Raw genomic sequence first — 17,990 nt, forward strand, 5'->3', positions numbered from 1 at the left:
GGAGTGGGCCGCTGAGACTGCAGCCGCCACACGCTTTCTGGAGCAGCAACAGGTGGAGCCACAGTTCACGTGTCCTCAGGTGGAGGACGCTACAGCCTGGCCACTGCATCTTCAGGAGGATTCCACAGCATCTGACTCAACTCGGGGCGTGCAGGAGGATGCGGCTGTTTCATCTCAAGGTGATGTGGCTGTGTTTTTTCCGACCATAAACTTTGATGATTTGTTGCTGCACAGTCAGGACACCACACCGCCCGCTGAGGCGGAGCGTGAGAGGTCGCTGTTGTATACGCGTGATGTTACTCCTCCCACTCCTGTTGATCCAGTCCGGAAGGGTGGGAAGCAGATTTCTATGCTTAAGTGGCTAGCTGATGGTGCATATTGCAGCAGTAGTAGTGACTCTGAGAGTGGTCCTCCTACTCCACCTCCTGTTGATCCAGTCCGGAAGGGAGGCAAACAGATCTATGCTTATGCGGTCGGCTGATGCTGCGTACACTAGTGACTCTGAGACTTGTTCCTCATCAGATAGTGAGTCAGACAGTGATTGTTATTCAGCGGCTTCAGAGATTAGCAGTGTCAGCTCTAGATTTTGATTCTGCTGGTGGTGCATCAGCTGTAGCACCTGCTGCTGCTGCAACAGATGCTGCCAAAACACACAGTTAATGAACATGTTGAACATCCATCCGCCACCAAAAACAGAATATCTCAATGCCTCATTAAGCACCACAGATTTTGACAGATGGGCTGAAAACACACACCAAAAGTTTGTGCAGCTCAAGAGAAGAATTGGCCTTCTTCCACAGGGCGGCGCGGTTAAACGCCCCGCTCTGTCGCCTGATGTCCCCGGTGTTGCAGTCATTGTTCAGCAAGAAAACAATCAGAGGGCTGTGTGTGACATTGCAGATGATGATGATGAAGTAGCTGATGTTGTTGTTGATGCTGATTCAGAGCCTACTTGTCTGATGCATGTCACTAGTCCTACATGCGAGCAGGGACAACAGACCCTAGTACCTGATGCGAATCCATATGATCATTGTATGCTATGTGATGATGATGAAGTTGTTGATGCTGATGTCGCTGGTGCTGCTCATGGTCGTGATGCTGATGCTGATGTTGATTCAGAGCCTCCTCACCTGCTGCAGGGACAGCAGGCCTCTGTGGCTGGTTCACTGATCTCAGACCCTCCTCTGACAGATGGGTCTACTGTTAACACTCCCTCCAGTCCTAACGCTCTTCAGCATGGCGCCGGTTTAATCACAATCAGGGATATTCCGGCATTTGATGCTTTAGAGTTGAGACAGCCTATACACTTTAGAGACATTAATATCGACACTCACCCTGAACAGATTCCAGCGCTTGTTAGGGAACGTCTAACCAGTGTTATAGTGTTATAGGGCTATTGAAGTATCACGGGCTGGTAGTGTGCTGAATGTGGTGTTGAGGGGGCCCTCCCTGGTTAGCGATGTGCAGGTGGTTTTGAGGTCCAGTAATGGCTATGACGTCGACACCTTCGTTGATGAAGTGGCTCAAGCGTTCCAGAGCAATGACGATTCATTGTCAGACGGGGACCTGGAGTTTGTGGTCAGTGTGGCGCAAGAAGGGCGGGGTGGAGGCACACGGCTCAAGCTTGGGAGGGTGCCTTATAGTGAAATTCTGGCTAGGAAGGGAAAGCATTTGTATGATTCTGATAATGACAGCTCAGACAACAATTTATGTTTCAGTATGTGTATTATCAGAGCCCTCAATGGGGGCTCTGGAAATATTACACAGAGCTAAAGGACTACAGGAATCTGTAGGTCGTTCCACCAAACAGCAGGTGGGTTTTAGTGATGTCACTAGATTTGAGAGGGAAATAGATGCAAAGATAATCATTTTTTCATCACGGCGGTGGCGGTGCTGGGGCTGTTAGAAAACGGCCAATCTGTTTCCAGACACATGGAACCCCACACCCCCGCACCATCTGGCTTTATCTACACACTGAGCACTATTACCTGATAACCAACTCAAAAGGTTTTTTTGGTGGCTCGTATGTCTGTGAACTTTGTTATAACACATACGAGACACCCATGCTGCATAACTGCCTACACGGGTGTAATGTTTGCTTCACCACATGTGGACAGCAACCCGGCCCCACAATCAAATGTGATGTATGCAATCGCATTTGTAAATCAATGCGGTGCTTCCAGAATCACAGATTACCTGACCCTAAACACAATATGATACCATGATGGGAGACATGAAGCAAATTATGTCTGTGCCATGGAGATGGATGAAAAGGCTGACCCGCACCCGTTTTGTTACACTGGGGTTGGTTGTGTGGCTGCATTTATCAGGCAGTTTAGACGCAAGAAGTACAAGGGGTACACGCTCATAGCCCACAATGCAGCTGGTTTTGACAGTTATGTTGTGCTCAACTATCTCATGAGACAATGCATTACTCCCCTAGTCATCATGAAAGGTAGTCGAGTCATTATGATGTATGACGAGGACTACAAACAGCGGTGGATCGATTCATACAGCTTTCTGCCTATGAGTCTGGCTAAAACACCTGCCGCCTTAGGCTTTGAAGACATGGCCAAAGGGTACTTTCCTCACAAATTCAACACTGTTAAAAATGAGTTTTATGAAGGCCCCTACCCCTCACCAGAGTATTATGGGTATGACAAGATGCCTCAGAGTGAGCAGGTGAAATTCATGCAGTGGTATAATGGAGTTAAAGATGCTACTTTTAAAATGCAGGCTGAGCTGGCTTATTATTGTCGAAATGATGTTGCGGTATTGCGCAAGGCCTGCAAGATTTACCGCACAGCATTCATGCAGTGTACAGAGACTGACCCTTTTGTGTTCACGACTCTGGCATCAAGTTGTATGAGCGTTTTTAAGAAGCTCCTCCTGCCTCAGGACACACTGCCGCTCACCTATGATGGGATGTATCTGGAATGTAATAAAGCATTCTCAGATGTGTCTGTGCAATGGCTCGAATACGTGGCCTATTCTGAAAAGAGGGTGATCAGACATGCTCTGAGAGGTGGTGAACACAAGATTGGGTCCTACTGTGTTGATGGATTTGATGCCGCCTCAAACACATGTTTTGAATTTGCAGGCTGCTATTATCACAGGTGTATAAAATGCTACCCAGAATCCGCTGCCGAGAATAATGTCGGGCTGTACGCACAGTTTAACAACAAAGTTGAAGCTCTACGACTCCGTCACGGTGTCAGTGTGGTTGTGATGTGGGAGTGTGAGTGGAATCTGATAAAGCAGACAAATCCAGATGTCAGGGCCTTTCTTGCAGACTACAAGAAGCCTGAGCGCCTGAATCCTAGGGATGCACTATTTGGCGGGAGGACAAATGCTATGAAGCTCTTGCATGTGACAGAGTGTGCAGCGGGAGAAAAAGTACATTACTATGATTTCACAAGCCTGTATCCTACTGTGCAGGCTAAGAAAGATTATCCAATTGGCCATCCCGAGATAATTGTAGGCAATTTTGAAAGCATTGAAAATTATTTTGGCTTTGTCAAGTGTACTGTTTTGCCGCCTAGAGGCCTGTACCATCCTGTCTTGCCGTACAGGTCCCATCACAAACTCATGTTCCCCCTCTATCGCAAGTGCTGCGAGGAGCTGAATCAGGACACTGTCTGCAGTCACACAACCTGTGAGAGACAGCTGACGGGGACGTGGGTGTCCTTTGAGCTTGAAAAAGCTATTGAAAAGGGCTACCGGCTTGTGAGCATTGATGAAGTGTGGCATTTTCCAAAAAAGTCTAACACGTTATTTCGGGAATATGTTAAAACCTTTTTGAAATGTAAACAGGAGGCTTCTGGGTACCCCAAAAATGTCAAGACAGAGGAGGAAAAGCAGAAGTATGTCCGGGACTACGAAGCCCATGAAGGTATAAGACTAAATCCTGACAAGATTATGGTCAATAAAGCAGTCAGGAGCTGTAACAAGCTGCTGCTAAACTCATTGTGGGGGCGTTTCAGCATGAGGACCAATATGGGCACATGTGAGTTGATCACTGAGGCTGAGCGATTCACAGAGCTCATGTTTAGTGATCATTTTGATGTCAGACAGTTTTGCTTCATATCTGATGAAGTAGCCATGGTTCAGTGGCGTCATAGTGATGATCGAGACGGCAGGGCCACTGATGTGAATGTGTTTATTGGGGCTGTGACAACTGCCCATGCCAGACTGATGCTGTACGATCTGTTGGACAAGTTGCAGCAGCGTGTACTGTACTGTGATACTGACTCTGTCATTTTCACATCTAGACCCGGTGAGTGGATGCCTAGTCTAGGCCCATACCTAGGTGACTTGACAGACGAACTGTGTGATGGTGATGACAGGGAGGATGATTTTATTACAGAGTTTGTCTCAGGTGGACCCAAATGCTATGCTTATCATACTCAGAGAGGGAAGAGACATGTGAAATGTCAACAAAACGCAGGGTTCTGCCTGACTACAGAACATTGCCTTATGGATACTAATATGGAATTTGATGGGCGTCTAATGCACCCTTTTAGCATGATTGTAAGCGGGCCCTCTAATAGCGGGAAGACTGTCTTTGTCAAAACACTTATTGAGCAGTTTCTAAAAACACTTGCAGATCTGAATGTGCCATTATCAGCAGTATCAAACACCCTGGCACGACGGGTCATACAGGAGTATAAGACAGGTAAAGATGAGCTAGAATCTAGCTCCTCATACACCAGTGAAAAGAAAAGCAGAACTGTCACAGCATCACCAAGGCCCATAAGGGCTGCAAGTCACAAACATTCCTCTGTGCCCTGGGCTCAATACTGACTCATTTAAGACTCTTCTGCCCTGTTATTTGTAATGATGATGATCTGACATATTGAATGTGTTTGTAATAAATTCCTGACCTGCTGAATGTATTTTTGAAATATTTTCTGACCTGCTGAATGTATTTTTTGACCTGTTGAATGTATTTTTTGAAATGTTTTCTCACCTGCTGAATGTGACCTGTAATAAATTTTCTAACATTTTGAAATATTTTCTGACCTGATGAATGTATTTTTTTTAAATATTTGTTGTCCTACTGATTGTATTTTTGAAATATTTTCTGACCTGTTGAATGTATTTTTTTGAAATATTTGTTGTCCTACTGATTCTATTTTTGAAATATTTTCTGAGCTGACGAATGTGACCTGTAATAAAATTTCTAACATTTTGAATGTATTTCTGTGTACAAGGTTTTTATTTTATCTCATTGTTAAAATAAAAACACACCACAAATCAATATACACACACACACACACAACATATCTTTATTATCATCTCAGAAATACATTGAACACATGTAAACTTGTTGTGTACAGATGCAGGTCTAATTCCAGCGACAAAGCTTAATCCACCAACACCTGTCTGCTGTTTGACACTTCAATAACTGAATCGTAGACTGCGTAACAGATTAAGTTAACGGTGCATGCCAGGGGAGTCCTGAATCTCACTTCCAGTCGGACATTTCCGGTTTTGATTAAAGACACATTTCCCCCACTCCCGCCATCAGGCTCCAGGTTAAAGCAGAACAGCGCATAGCCCTGGCCTAAATCTTGCCGTGTAATGGACAGCGACCTCTCTTTAAGATGCCGCCCGGTTGTCTGGATTAGCTGATAATATTCACGCGCGTACTGTCCCCAGGGGAAGTGGGGCTGAAACGCCTTAGCGGGATGGGCGTGACCGTCAGCATAGAGACATAAATACTCTAGGTCCATATGTTCAAAATTAAATGGGTTTCTGGTGAAACTCCCTGTGAACCCTTCGTTGTCGACGAACCCCAGGATGACAAATTTAGGAATCTGACCTAAATATAGATTGTCCTGCCAACACACCCGGGTTCCGGGAGGAATCGAGTGTGTTTTCAGCGCCACTCTGTCGACGCTGTATTTGGCATTTGTGTGTTGTAACACAGGACTATGAGCGAGCTTAATCTGCGGTGAAAGTGTGACCTTTTTCACAAAAAGACTGGCGCTCAGGATTTTAACACAGAATTGTGTATTGGGCGCGGCCATCAGGCAGAATTCGTCTTTCGCCCTTATGAATTTCATGGAAATGTTGAGTCCGTTTTGCAGGAATTTTTCCTGAAAAAACAGGTCCACGTGTACCGGTGCAATTAATTCCACAATACTGCTGTTTTCTGTGTAGCGGCCTCTGACCCCTAAGCCCCTGTTTTCACCGTCCAGGGTGTGGTTATTCATATGGCCGCATGTGTCTTTCACAAATAGAGCGGTGCTGAACTGGGATTCCAGGATATCCCGGCCATAATTGATTAAGCATTCAATCACGCCCCTATAAGGATATGTGTTTGATGCCTGGGTGATTAATCTGTCACCTAGCATCACATCCACTGCGAAAACAGTGTACATCCTGGATAATTCACAAACCCCACGTCTACACCGTTTCCAATGTTTGTCCTGTCTGGATTTGTGATTTTCACGCGTAAATACAAATGAGTATCATTTAGATCCAGGTAATCTTCCCCACTGCATGAGATGAAAAAATCAATAGGCGCCGTATCGTTAATCGCTGAAACCGGAGGGATCTCAATAAATGTATATTTTTCGATGCTCGTCTGTGTACATGGCACCGTGAACAGATCCAGCTCCGTCTTTACACATTCAGCGGACTGGTTGTGAATGAGCAACATTGTTAAAATATGTCTTTAGTCGCACTTCTGCTGTTAGATCTTGATTTGCGCCGCTTGACAGCTGGAGCCTTTCTGCCCCGTCTGACAGAGCCACTCGCTGTTTTACGCGCCTTTTTGCTCTGACTGTGAGCTGTAGCCGCCTCCCCAGGAGGACGTTTAAGGCCCCGAGGCGCATACACAGCAACACCTCCCCCCTCCTGTTTCCCATTCATCAACTTGCGTGAAATGTTACCCATTACATCTCCTGCAATATTAGCCGCTGCTGATTTTAAATGTGGCTTTGCGAGGTTAAAGCCGTTTCTGAGCAGCGGAACCGCCCATCTAAACAGGTTCCGGAATAACCCTCCGAGACCGTTTCCATATTGGGTGTGGGCCCCGGCAAAACCGTGCAACTCGCCACCGGCCTGATTCTGATAATATCTCAGCAGCCTGTCGCCGTTATCGGGCGTGTATGGGCACCTCATCATGGTCTCACAGGGCGGATATGTAATTTCACGATAACCTTTCCAAAGAGAAACGGGACGTGTTCGTCCTGGTCGTTTTTCAACGACAGCTCTATGCAATCGATCCGGTGCTTAGCAAGGCGCGTATAGCGCCTCGTTTCTCTGCTGTTATATTAACGCATCTGAGTAATGGTGCACACGTGTCACCCACCAGATGATGTTCGATAATATCTGTATATAGAAAGATATTATACAATCCTGCATGGATATCCGCAGGGCGTCAGGAACAATCGTGGGACACGTACCTAGGTCACACGACGCATGCGCGTTGTCACCGTTTCCGTCGACGCGCCCACCGCCGCATCCGCCCCTGATAACAACGTCGCTAGACATTCCACTGCTGCCCATAGTTACTCGAAGTCGTACTTAGATAAAATCATACTGAATGACCTACATACACCTACATTTATACACTGTAACAGACACAGCCCACGAGTAACGTCATGACCAATAGGAAAATTGCGCCGCCCGGTGGGTGGAGAGCGTGACGGCGATTTTATGGTTTATTATCTTTATGACTGTCATAAATAACGATCATAAAAAGTGACCCCCCTTAATAGCCCCCGCCGCATAAACTACACACAGTATACACTACTAGCCACCGCTGAGGCGGCAGCCACCAGAATCTCCAGAGTCCCCAGCGCCGCCTCGTCTGCCGCCGCCTCCAGAGTCTCCAGACTTCCCGGAACGGCACGCCTGCCTGCGAGGCCGTCCTCCCGAGCGGTTTTGGACCCACGCCTACCTGCGAGGCCGTCCTCCCGAACGGCTTCAGACCCACGCCTGCCTGCGAGGCCGTCCTCCCGAACGGCTTCGGACCCACGCCTGCTTGCAAGGCCGTCCTCCCGAACTGCCTCGGGCGTTGTGTGCCCCAGGGGTCGATCCCCAGAGCGACCCAAGATTCTGCCCTGTTTGGGGCTTAGTATGGAACTTTGCTCCCGCCCACCCACCCTGGACATTGTGTTGGGACTGTTTGGGCCGTCTGGGAGCCGGCCTTTTGGGGGGGGGGTACTGTTAAGCCCCGAGTCCTGGTTTCCTGTTTTGCACTTTATTTTGGTTAACTTCCTGTTCCTGTTCTGTGTCTTATTCCAGGTGCCTTTATGTTCACTGTCATTAGTAGATTGCTTTCACCTGTGTTTTGGGTTCTAGTATTTAAGTTCTCCATTTCCCTTTGTTCCCTGCCGGAACATTAGATACTGTACCCATGCTGAAAGGAGTCGATAGGTTTCTGTTCCCCCTGTCTGCCTGCATGCGGAGTAGCGGAAAATAAAAGCCTGTTTGTCCAGCATTTGGGTCCTCACCAGTTTTTCCCGTGTCACCGCCACGAGGGCGCAACAATAACATAACCAATAGGGTTATTACATTATAGAGGAGAGTCCTTTTTTTTTTTCTATGTTCAGTAGTGTCGAGAACGTCATGTAAAAGAAAACTATAAAATAAGAAAAACTCACCTCAGAAACCAGGAGCCCCATCAGTTACAGAATTGCTTAAAATGTAAAACATGCTTTAAAAGAGCTCAAGGCTATAGTAGATACACTACTGTAGTCTATACAGTATTTGTGTTTCAGACATCTCGGGTGACTAGATCTTATGTAAAATGTAAAATGTTGTCATGAGTTGGGTTTTCTGTTTCCGGTTTTGGTCTCTTATTTTGGTTACTTCCTGTTTCAGTTCAATGTTGATTATAGGTAGCTTTGTTTCGTAGTAAGATTGTTTTCACCTGTGTTCAATTAGTCTTGAGTCCTGTGTATTTATACCCCTGTGTTTCCATTGTTCTCCATTGGAGCATTGATTAGCTAATGCTAGCCAGAGGAGGAAGATTGAGTTGTCCTGTTTGCCTGCCTGTTAGTTTCGCCGAGTGGCGTTCTGGTTGTTTTTACCTGCCTGCCTGTCTGCCTGCCTGCCTGCTCGCTGAGTGGCGGAGATTTCTGTTGTTTCCTGATCCCTGAAAATAAACTTGTTGTGTCCTGCACGTGGGTCCTACCTCTCCTCTTTTACCAACACCTCGCCGAATCGTGAGAGAATGCTCCAACCAAAGACAGACCCAGCAGGACTGGTCGAGAATTTGTTTCCGGAGCCGTTTTTGAGGGACAGCGTTGTCACGCTCCGGATGTGTCTGGGTTTTGCCCCAGACTACACGCTGGGATTGATGGTATGTAGCCAACAGCTGCGGGGACTGCTGCAGGCAACGCCCGACCCCTCCAAGGAGAGTGTGAAGACGGCGTTCCAGCTCTTCTCTTCCCTCCACGCTCTTCTGGAGGAAGGCAGAGAGCAACAACTCCCCTTCCACGACGTCAAGAGCAGGTGCCTCGCAGCTCTTCAATCCCCTCCACTGGAGTTTCGGCTCTCCACTTCCTCAGCCCATCCCGATTCTCCGGACCGGGACGCCACTCGCCTCGGTCCGAACTCTGCTCCTGTTTCGGACAGGGGTGCCACTTGTCCCTGTCCAGTCTCCTTCCCTTCTCAGTCCGAGTTTTTTTTCACTTCTTCATCCATTTTTCCTCCTCAGTCTGGGGTCTCTCCCCTTCAGCTTGTTTCCTCCTCCTTCCAGGCTGAGTGCTTTCTCCCACAGCCTGGCTTTCCTCATTCCCAGCCTGGATCCCCTCCCTCTCTCTCTCTCTCTCTCTCTTCCCCAGCCAGCTTCTCAATCCCCGGCGTCCCAGTCACCGGAGTCCCTCCTGGCTGCTGCCCAGCCTGAGTCCCTCCTTGCTGCTGCCCAGCCCGAGTCCGCCGCCCTAAGGAGACACCTACGACAGCGGTGTCAGAGAAGGGGGGCTGTTTCTCCAGTTCGGCAAGTCGAGCCCCGTCTCCTCTCGCCGCTGGAGTCTCCAGCTGCCATCTAGTTGAGGTTCCACCGCAGCAGCAGCCGGAGCTTCCCGAGCCGCTGCAGCAGCACCCTGAACCTCAGTGCGCCGACGTGGCCGTCCCCGCTGAGGTTCCACCGCAGCAGCACCCTGAACCTCAGTGCGCCGACGTGGCCGTCCCCGCTGAGGTTCCACCGCAGCAGCACCGTGAACCTCTGTGCACTGACGTGGCCGTCCCCGCTGAGGTTCCACCCAGGATCCTGTACCCTCAGAGCACCGACAACAACGTCCCCACTGTGGTCCCCTTCTCATCTCTCACCAGTTTTCCGCCTATGTCACTGTCCATCCTGTCTCCCAAGTTTCCCAAGTCTCTCCCTCAGTGTGCCGACGACAGCGTCCCCACTGAGGGCTTATCTCAAGCTCTGGACCCTCAGTGCGCCAACGAAGACGTCCCCGCTGAGGTCTCCGTCCAGGATCCTGAGCCTCAGCGTGCCGACAATGATGTCCCCGCTGAGGTCCCCGTCCTGTTTCCCGAGCCTCAGCGCGCCAACAATGGCATCCCCGCTGGGGTCCCGGTCCAGCTTCCCGAGCCGCAGCAGCAGCCAGAGCTTCCCGAGCCGCAGCAGCACCCTACAGAGTCTCCCAAGCTTCGGGGCACCAACGGCGGCGTCCTCGTGATGCCCTTGTTCCCGTCCAGCGTGTCCCAGTCCCTCGGCGTCACGGTGAAGGCGCCCACGCTGAGGCCTCATCACCGGCTCCAGAGTCCAAACCTTCGGGGCCTGAACCCGATCCAGAGTCGCCTAACTGGCCACAGCCGCCGTGGTGGCCCGGTCCACCAGGGCCGCCACAGCGGCAGCCACCCGAGTCAGAATGTCCAGAGGCGCTGCCTGAGCCGAAGTCTCGCCCTCCAGCGCCACAGCCCGTGCCGCCATCGCCGACCCAGCAGCAACAGCGCCCGGCCGAGCCTCCGGAGCCTCCCGAGCTTCTCGAGTCGCCGCAGCAGTGGCCAGAATCCTTCACGCCACGGCAATCCTCAGCCCTGCTGTCTCCAGCCCTGCCAGAGCCTTCCCAGCCGCCTCGCCTGCCAGAGCCTTCCCAGCCGCCTCGCCTGCCAGAGCCTTCCAAGCCGCCTCGCGTGCCAGAGCCTTCCCAGCCGTCGGTCCACCCACAGCTGCGGTCTCCAGCGCCAGAGCAGCGTCCAGCACTGCAGCAGCCTCCAGTGCCGCCCCGTCGGTCAGCGCCTCCAGAGCCATCGCTAGCATGCCCTGAGCTTCCGCCGGGCTTCCCACAGAACCCACAGTTTTCAGGGCCACCGCCGCAGCTGCAGTTACCAGACTTCCCTGGGCCGTCTCAGCAGCAGCTTCCCCGGCCGTCTCAGCAGCAGCTTCCTCGGCCACCAGAATCCCCAGCGCCGCCGCTGCTACCAGGGTCTCCAGAGCCGCCGCCGCCGACACGGCAGCCACCAGAGTTCCCCGACCTGCCGATGCGGCAGCCACCAGAGTCTCCTGAGTCCCCAGCGTTGACCAGAGTCCTCACAGAAACCCAGGATCCACGTCATCCTGAGAGGCCGCCCTCCTGAGCCGCGCCGGACCTTCGTCTGTCCCAGAAGCCGCCCTCCCGAGCAGCCCCGGACCTTCGCCAGTCCCAGAGGCCATCCTCCCGAACGGCCGAAGACCTTCGCCCGTCTCAGAGGCCGTCCTCCGGAACGGCTGCGGACCCACATCTGCCAGCGAGGCCGTCCGCCGGAACGGCTTTTGAGTTTGCTTGCCTGTCTGGGGGGGGGGGGGGGGGGTCGTCCTCTCAAAAAGACTCGGACCTTGTTCGCCCCTGGGGTGAGTTCCAGAGAGTTCTCCATTGGAGCATTGATTAGCGTTGTTTCCTGATCCCTGAAAATAAACTTGCCTGGCACATGGGTCCTACCTCTCCTCTTTTACCAACACCACGCCGAATCGTGACAAATGCATTGGTTTAAAATGAACTGATTTGAGTTTTACCACCCTATCCTCAAGAGACCCTTAATCGATGCAGCCTCAATAAAGAGTCACAATGTCCTCTGTTCATCTGGCTCAGTTCACTGTTTCAATCTTTATTTATTAGCTGGACAGGTGATCCTGCAGTTCATTCAGGCCAAATGTATTAAAAAAGACTGTGAACATGAAACATTTATTCAAGCATTCTAAATAAAGTAGGTAGTTTGAACTAGGAATTAAATCTTAATACCCAGAAAATTGCACTGCATCCTGTAAATGAGTCAAAGTAGGTATTCAATTCATTATTAGTTAGCCAGCTTCTAGCAGAGTTGCTAGCGTTAAGGATTAAAGTCTTGTTGGGCTTGTTCCTAGTGTTGGACGAGCCACAAATCTCCTCTCAACATTTCAGAACCACAGAAAGACACACTTTCTGCAATGTTTCCTTTTCTCTTTTGATTCTAGTACGAGCTGAAATGGATAATGTGAAATACATTTAGACCCGATGAACAGAAAACCCGTAATATCACTTTTTTAACCCTGCATTGTGCATTGTTCTCTTTCGTTATGTTCGGGATGAAAACATCCGGTACAGTGCATGAGGGTTAAGAGAATTTGACTTGAATATGTTTTATGAAGAGAACTAAGTTAAAGGAACAGTGTGAAAAAATAATTTGTATACTATTTGTTTGGTTGGTTTTTATGTTGTTTTTTTTTCTAACAATATCAGTCCATTACTCAGTATCGAACCAGTTTGAAATGGCATTGAATAAAAACTGGTTTTGACAAACATCTTGACATCACAGTGATGTTGACCTTTGACATTTTGGATATAAAAAGTCATTTTATTCTATAAGACATTTATTTGCGATGTGATCATGAATTCTCCAATTATGGCTACAAATGTGTTGTGTGAATTCATAGGGACCTTGACCTTTGACCTATAAATTTTATTCAGTTGGCAAATACCATGTTCATTAAAATGGATGGATATGAGGTCACAGTAATCTACCAAAATCTACTCAGTTCATCCTTGAGTGCAAGTGGATGTTTCTGCCAAATCTGAATAAAATCCCCACAAGGTGTTGCTGAGATATTGCATTCCCCGGAACGAGACGAACTTGATACAATGATCTTGACCTTTTATCCCAAGAAACTCCCTCAAGGAGTTCCTGAGATGGATAGACAGATGGGTGGATAGGCCACGCTACAAAATAATGTTTTTGGGTACAGCTGTTGCTGGCATGCATGAATAAACAAATGAGAAGTGCTCTTTAAAGAAGCGTCTTCTCCATAAAGGCATCTGCAAATGGTGCACTGAACAGTAAAATGTATATTTCTTTCACTTATTTTAAAAATATTATGTATTCAAAAATATAACTTGTTATTTAGCTGTCAAACAAAATCTGTGCTGTTCTTTCTTGGTACAGACACTCAAAATATTTAAAAAACATGAGCTTGTTTTCAAAGCTCAGAATCATCCAGACTTTATTCCTACTGTCTGTCGCTTGACCAATTAAGTTTCCAGATGCGTATTTGGGAATAGCATCTGTGTTCATTACACTGCACAATATGGGTTTGATCAAATCCTGATCAAAATCTGTGAACAGACCATGCAATATCAATTTTAGTGCATGTCAAATATGAAGAACACCTCATTAACCCCCAGTATGAATCTACATCTCATTTGTTTGAAACTTTAGGAAAAACTGTCCTCTTCAGGCCAAAGTTGATTAAAGCAGTTTGCAAAAATGTTTACTAAATGATAGAAATACTTCCAAGTTATCAGGATGGGGTTTCCAATTGCTTTTTTTAATAGCTATCTACCAGCAAGCACAGTGCTTCTTACTGAAAATGCAATAAATGTTTGTACATGCTGTTTATAGCAGCAGTTTCTATGATTTTCAATTAACCGATTAATTCAATGAGAAAGCTTAACTCTATAAAAATTTCTCACCAAATTCAATGGACTTAAATTAAAAAACAATTTCAAAATGCAGATGCTCTGTAAACATAAATCAGGTATCCATCCATCTTCTATACCCGTCTTTTTCCTGGTCACGGGGATCAGCTGGAGCCTATCCCAGCTCTCTCTCGGGTGAAAGGCAGGGGTACACCCTGGACAGGTCACCAGTCCATCACAGGGCCACACAAAGACACACACTCACACTCACTCCTACAGGCAATTTAGATTCACCAATCAACATGCATGTTTTTGGACTGTGGGAGGAAACCAGAGTACCCGGAGTAAACCCACATAAGCACAGGGAGAACATGCAAACTCCACACAGAAAGGCCGGGTTGCGAACCCACAACCTTCTTGCTAACCACATAGCCACCATGCTGCCCATAAATCAGGTATTATCAGTGTAAATCAAATGAGTCGGTGCAGCTAAAGCATATCTCAAAGTTTTTTTCTGTGCTCTCCATTTCCTGTTCTTGCGAGCCCTGTGGGACATTAGAAAACTTGGTATTACAGCGCTGCAATGAAACGGCTGAGCAACACAGTGCACTTCTGCTTGTGCTGTACCTGCTATATTCACACACCCCTGGGAAAAGCAGGAGAGAAGCTCGACGTGATGTGACCCATATTCTCTTACAGCGGAGAGAGCGAGAGGTTGAGAGGGTGGAGCATCAGAGCAATAGGTGCAGCATAACAGGCAGATGGAACAGCCATTTACAGCTACATGTACATGCAAATATGTTGTATCCATCTATCCATTCAATTTATCCTCATAAACAATCAATTCACAACTGCAAAAAGGTTTCTTCTAAACACAATATATCCAAGCATGATAGCATTCCCATCATCATCTATATGTTTCTTTTGCGGCTTATTTACAAATGCTAGCATGTTAACACACTTAAATTATATCTGATAAATATTAGCAAGTTAGCATTTTCATTGTAACACTTGTTTGCAAAACCAACACTTGGCTAAGGTTAGGAAAAGTCCATGTTTGCTGAAAAGGTTAATGCTGGCTTGAAATACAAGAGTTTATTCACATTTAATCAAAAACAAGCAGCACTACAACATTATTTGAAAATGAATCAACAACAGACCACAAAATTTATTGTTCAGGTAGCAAAAATGTGAGGACATGCTAATCCCTTCTGTTTTATAAAACTATACATTGACTGGTTCTTGGTCAAACAGAACAAGACACAAGAAGAGTATTTATTGGGCTCTAGAGGCGTCTTTTGTTGTTTTCTACTCAATTATTAATCCAGTGGTTCTCAAACTTTTTCTTTAATGCCTGGAATCCAAAGTAATCAATTTAAACATACTACCTTCACATAAATTTTATCTAGATATGTGTGTTTTCCTGTGTGTTTCCAATAAGTTACTGTGGACCAATGTACAAATACTAAAATATTATCAAACACAGAGACAAAGCAGACACAAGGTGCTCCCACTATACTAACAGTTAACTTGAAAACATGACAGGCTTTGTTATAATTTCACTGGTGGATTTGCTAGTTATGTTTCTCCAGTTTCTCTTGCCTTTCTTATTAAAATGTCACACATGCTGCTCTTTTCTGTATTGCTTTTGTAGGATAAATCTGGATGCTGGCATCAGAACACTTGTTTCTTTATTGTTCTCAAATGAATCTATCCAGCTTTAGTTATGCCTGTCCTGCACTAGAACCACTGGATTAACAGAATCAGTTTAAAAATATATAATGAAAGATTAATAAATAATAAAATAATTAGTTATTTAGTTGGACCAAAAAAACATGATTTTTTTCCCTAACTGATAAAGTTTTTTAGTAGATTTAACCTAAAAACATGGGAAAAGCCAGTACAACCTCCAGCCACAAGTGTTAAAGTCCTGTATCCATCCATCCATCCATCTATTTATCCATTTAAATTTGGGGACAGAAATTAAGAGACAGAGTGAAGACGGAACAGGCAGCAGTGGAAAGGGCAAAGTGAGAGAGGGAGAAGGGATATAAATCCTCACTGCTGCAGTATTAATTCTTAATTGGAACGAGATACTGTTCTTCAGCATAGCAATTCTGCTTCATTTAGCTTACATGCGGAGACCAGGGCAGAGGGCTATGTAGCTGTTTCAAAGCACTCAGCAGAAAAATCAGCAAAGAGGAGGAGCAGGAGAAAGCAGCAGCTATACACTACTTGAAATAACCCAATTCATCATAAGACACATACACACCCTCGCAGATTTAAGACCCCTTTCCTAATTTGTAAATACACCTCGGATCTCCAGTTGTGATTGGCAAAAAATCCATCACTGTGTGCCCTGAAGATGAGTGGACCATCTGGCCTGTTCCTCCCTCCAGAGCAGCCTGACTGCAGAGCCTGGAGATGGGCCCAGATAACAGTAGTCACAAGTTAACTGTCAGCTTTACTTAACAGTAAAGAGTGAAAGGTTAAGAAGTAAGAACTAACCAGACCATCCATTTTTTAAGACAATAAGTGTTAATTCTAATGCAGCCTTCAGCAGGATTTCACAGCAAAAACCACACCTTCAGTCTTCTATGCAACCTAAACAGGCCTACTGGTACTACAGAGCAAGCAGTGCTACTAGCTGCTATTACAGTACTGTTGATTTACACAAGCTCTTATAGGAAAGGCATATGTTTCACAAAATAAAAGTAATGGTTTGCTTGAAAGCCTGCATGGAAAAATCTAGCTCACAGGAACACTGAAATAATAGCCCTGTTGCGTTTTACAATAACTGCCCCAACTTGATGTTGCCTGTCAAATACAATCAGCCTCTCACTACTTTAACTAATTAACTAAAGCAGGATGCAAATTCCACCTAAAACTTCACTGATGTTCATTTACTCTAAGTAAAATACCACTTCACATCATTGCTTACTTTTGGTGCCTTTGGCTCCCAAATTTAAAATGAAAGGAAAAACTTAAGGGTATGGAGCACAGTATTAAATTATAATTGTATAAACACAGATTTCTTGTATGAGCCAATATGTCAATAGAGCTGTCGCTTTATGAAGAATATACTAATGAAGGCTATAACTCATCTGAATGATTGCCCACATACTACTCATGTTATCTGATATAAGGACTAACTTGAAAAATAAACATTAATGAGGTTCTTTGATTGACTCAAACACTAAAATGTGATCACTCATATACCGTGAATAGCTTTTATGTTTGCCCAGTCATAGTGTGGACTACACCTTCCAGAGCACCGAGCTTTAAATACCCAGCGTTTACATTGATGTAATCGCCAACACTGTCAAATTACATAACAGCAGAAAAAAACAGGATGACTTAAGTATGTCTTGACACCAAGAGCTAAGTGGACAAGCCCAAAGTTGTCTCCCATCAGACCCCCGCTGTTTTAAATCATTACTTACGTGTATTGCTGGGGGAATGTGAGACCCGCTGCTCCAGGCCACGACGCACTGAAAATCAAGATAATCTGGAGAGATACTAAGCAGACGATGCTGCAAGATCTTTTGCCTATCGCCATTTTCCATTAAAGAAAAATCTCGTCACGGGGTTTCGGAGTGTGAATGAAACGCTCGGGACTGTCTCCAGGGCATATAGAGAGCTACAGTGAGAACGTCCGGGATCAGTTTCCCTACGAGTTCATATTGGTGTCTGTTGTCAAGTGGACGCGGAGGAGGCAGGCATTGGCCGTGGAGGCATCGCGGATGGTGGGAGATGCACTAATGCAGCTGCCAAGACACTGCAGAGTCTCTGCTCCTGCTCCCACATACACCACCACCACAATCACACAAACCGGCGCGTCCACGACAGCTCTCTCTCTCTCTCTCTCTCTCACTCACTCACTCCCATCAGCAGCCCGTTGATCCAGGCGCGTCCACGCTTACCAGGCAACAGAGGAGCACTAGAGTCTGGTTTGTCTTTATTTATCTCTGCAGAGACACATGGTATTTGTCATCGGCATAAATTTAGGTTTTATACTAGGCTGACTAATATCTTCGGTATTAAGGGGGAGAGTAGGCCAGAAGCATGCATCACTTATTGCACCAAAGGGTCCTTGAATACAACAAAATGAAGAATCTATTTAATACTAAACACAGACTACATTTCCTA

General features: G+C 46.7%; 1 protein-coding gene across 1 annotated transcript in view; it reads right to left on the reverse strand.

The window, feature by feature from the left end:
• cacna2d2b (calcium channel, voltage-dependent, alpha 2/delta subunit 2b) overlaps positions 1-17,528 on the reverse strand; it is a 48,283-nt gene extending 30,755 nt beyond the window's left edge. The window contains exon 1 of the mRNA XM_033325212.1: positions 17,285-17,528. Coding sequence (XP_033181103.1) covers positions 17,285-17,400 — 116 coding nt within the window. The 5' untranslated portion in view covers positions 17,401-17,528. The remainder of the gene's footprint in view (positions 1-17,284) is intronic.
• Between the last annotated feature and the right edge of the window lie 462 nt (positions 17,529-17,990).

Source organism: Mastacembelus armatus, chromosome 5 (genome assembly GCF_900324485.2).
Source record: "Mastacembelus armatus chromosome 5, fMasArm1.2, whole genome shotgun sequence".
Taxonomy (NCBI): Eukaryota; Metazoa; Chordata; class Actinopteri; order Synbranchiformes; family Mastacembelidae; genus Mastacembelus; species Mastacembelus armatus.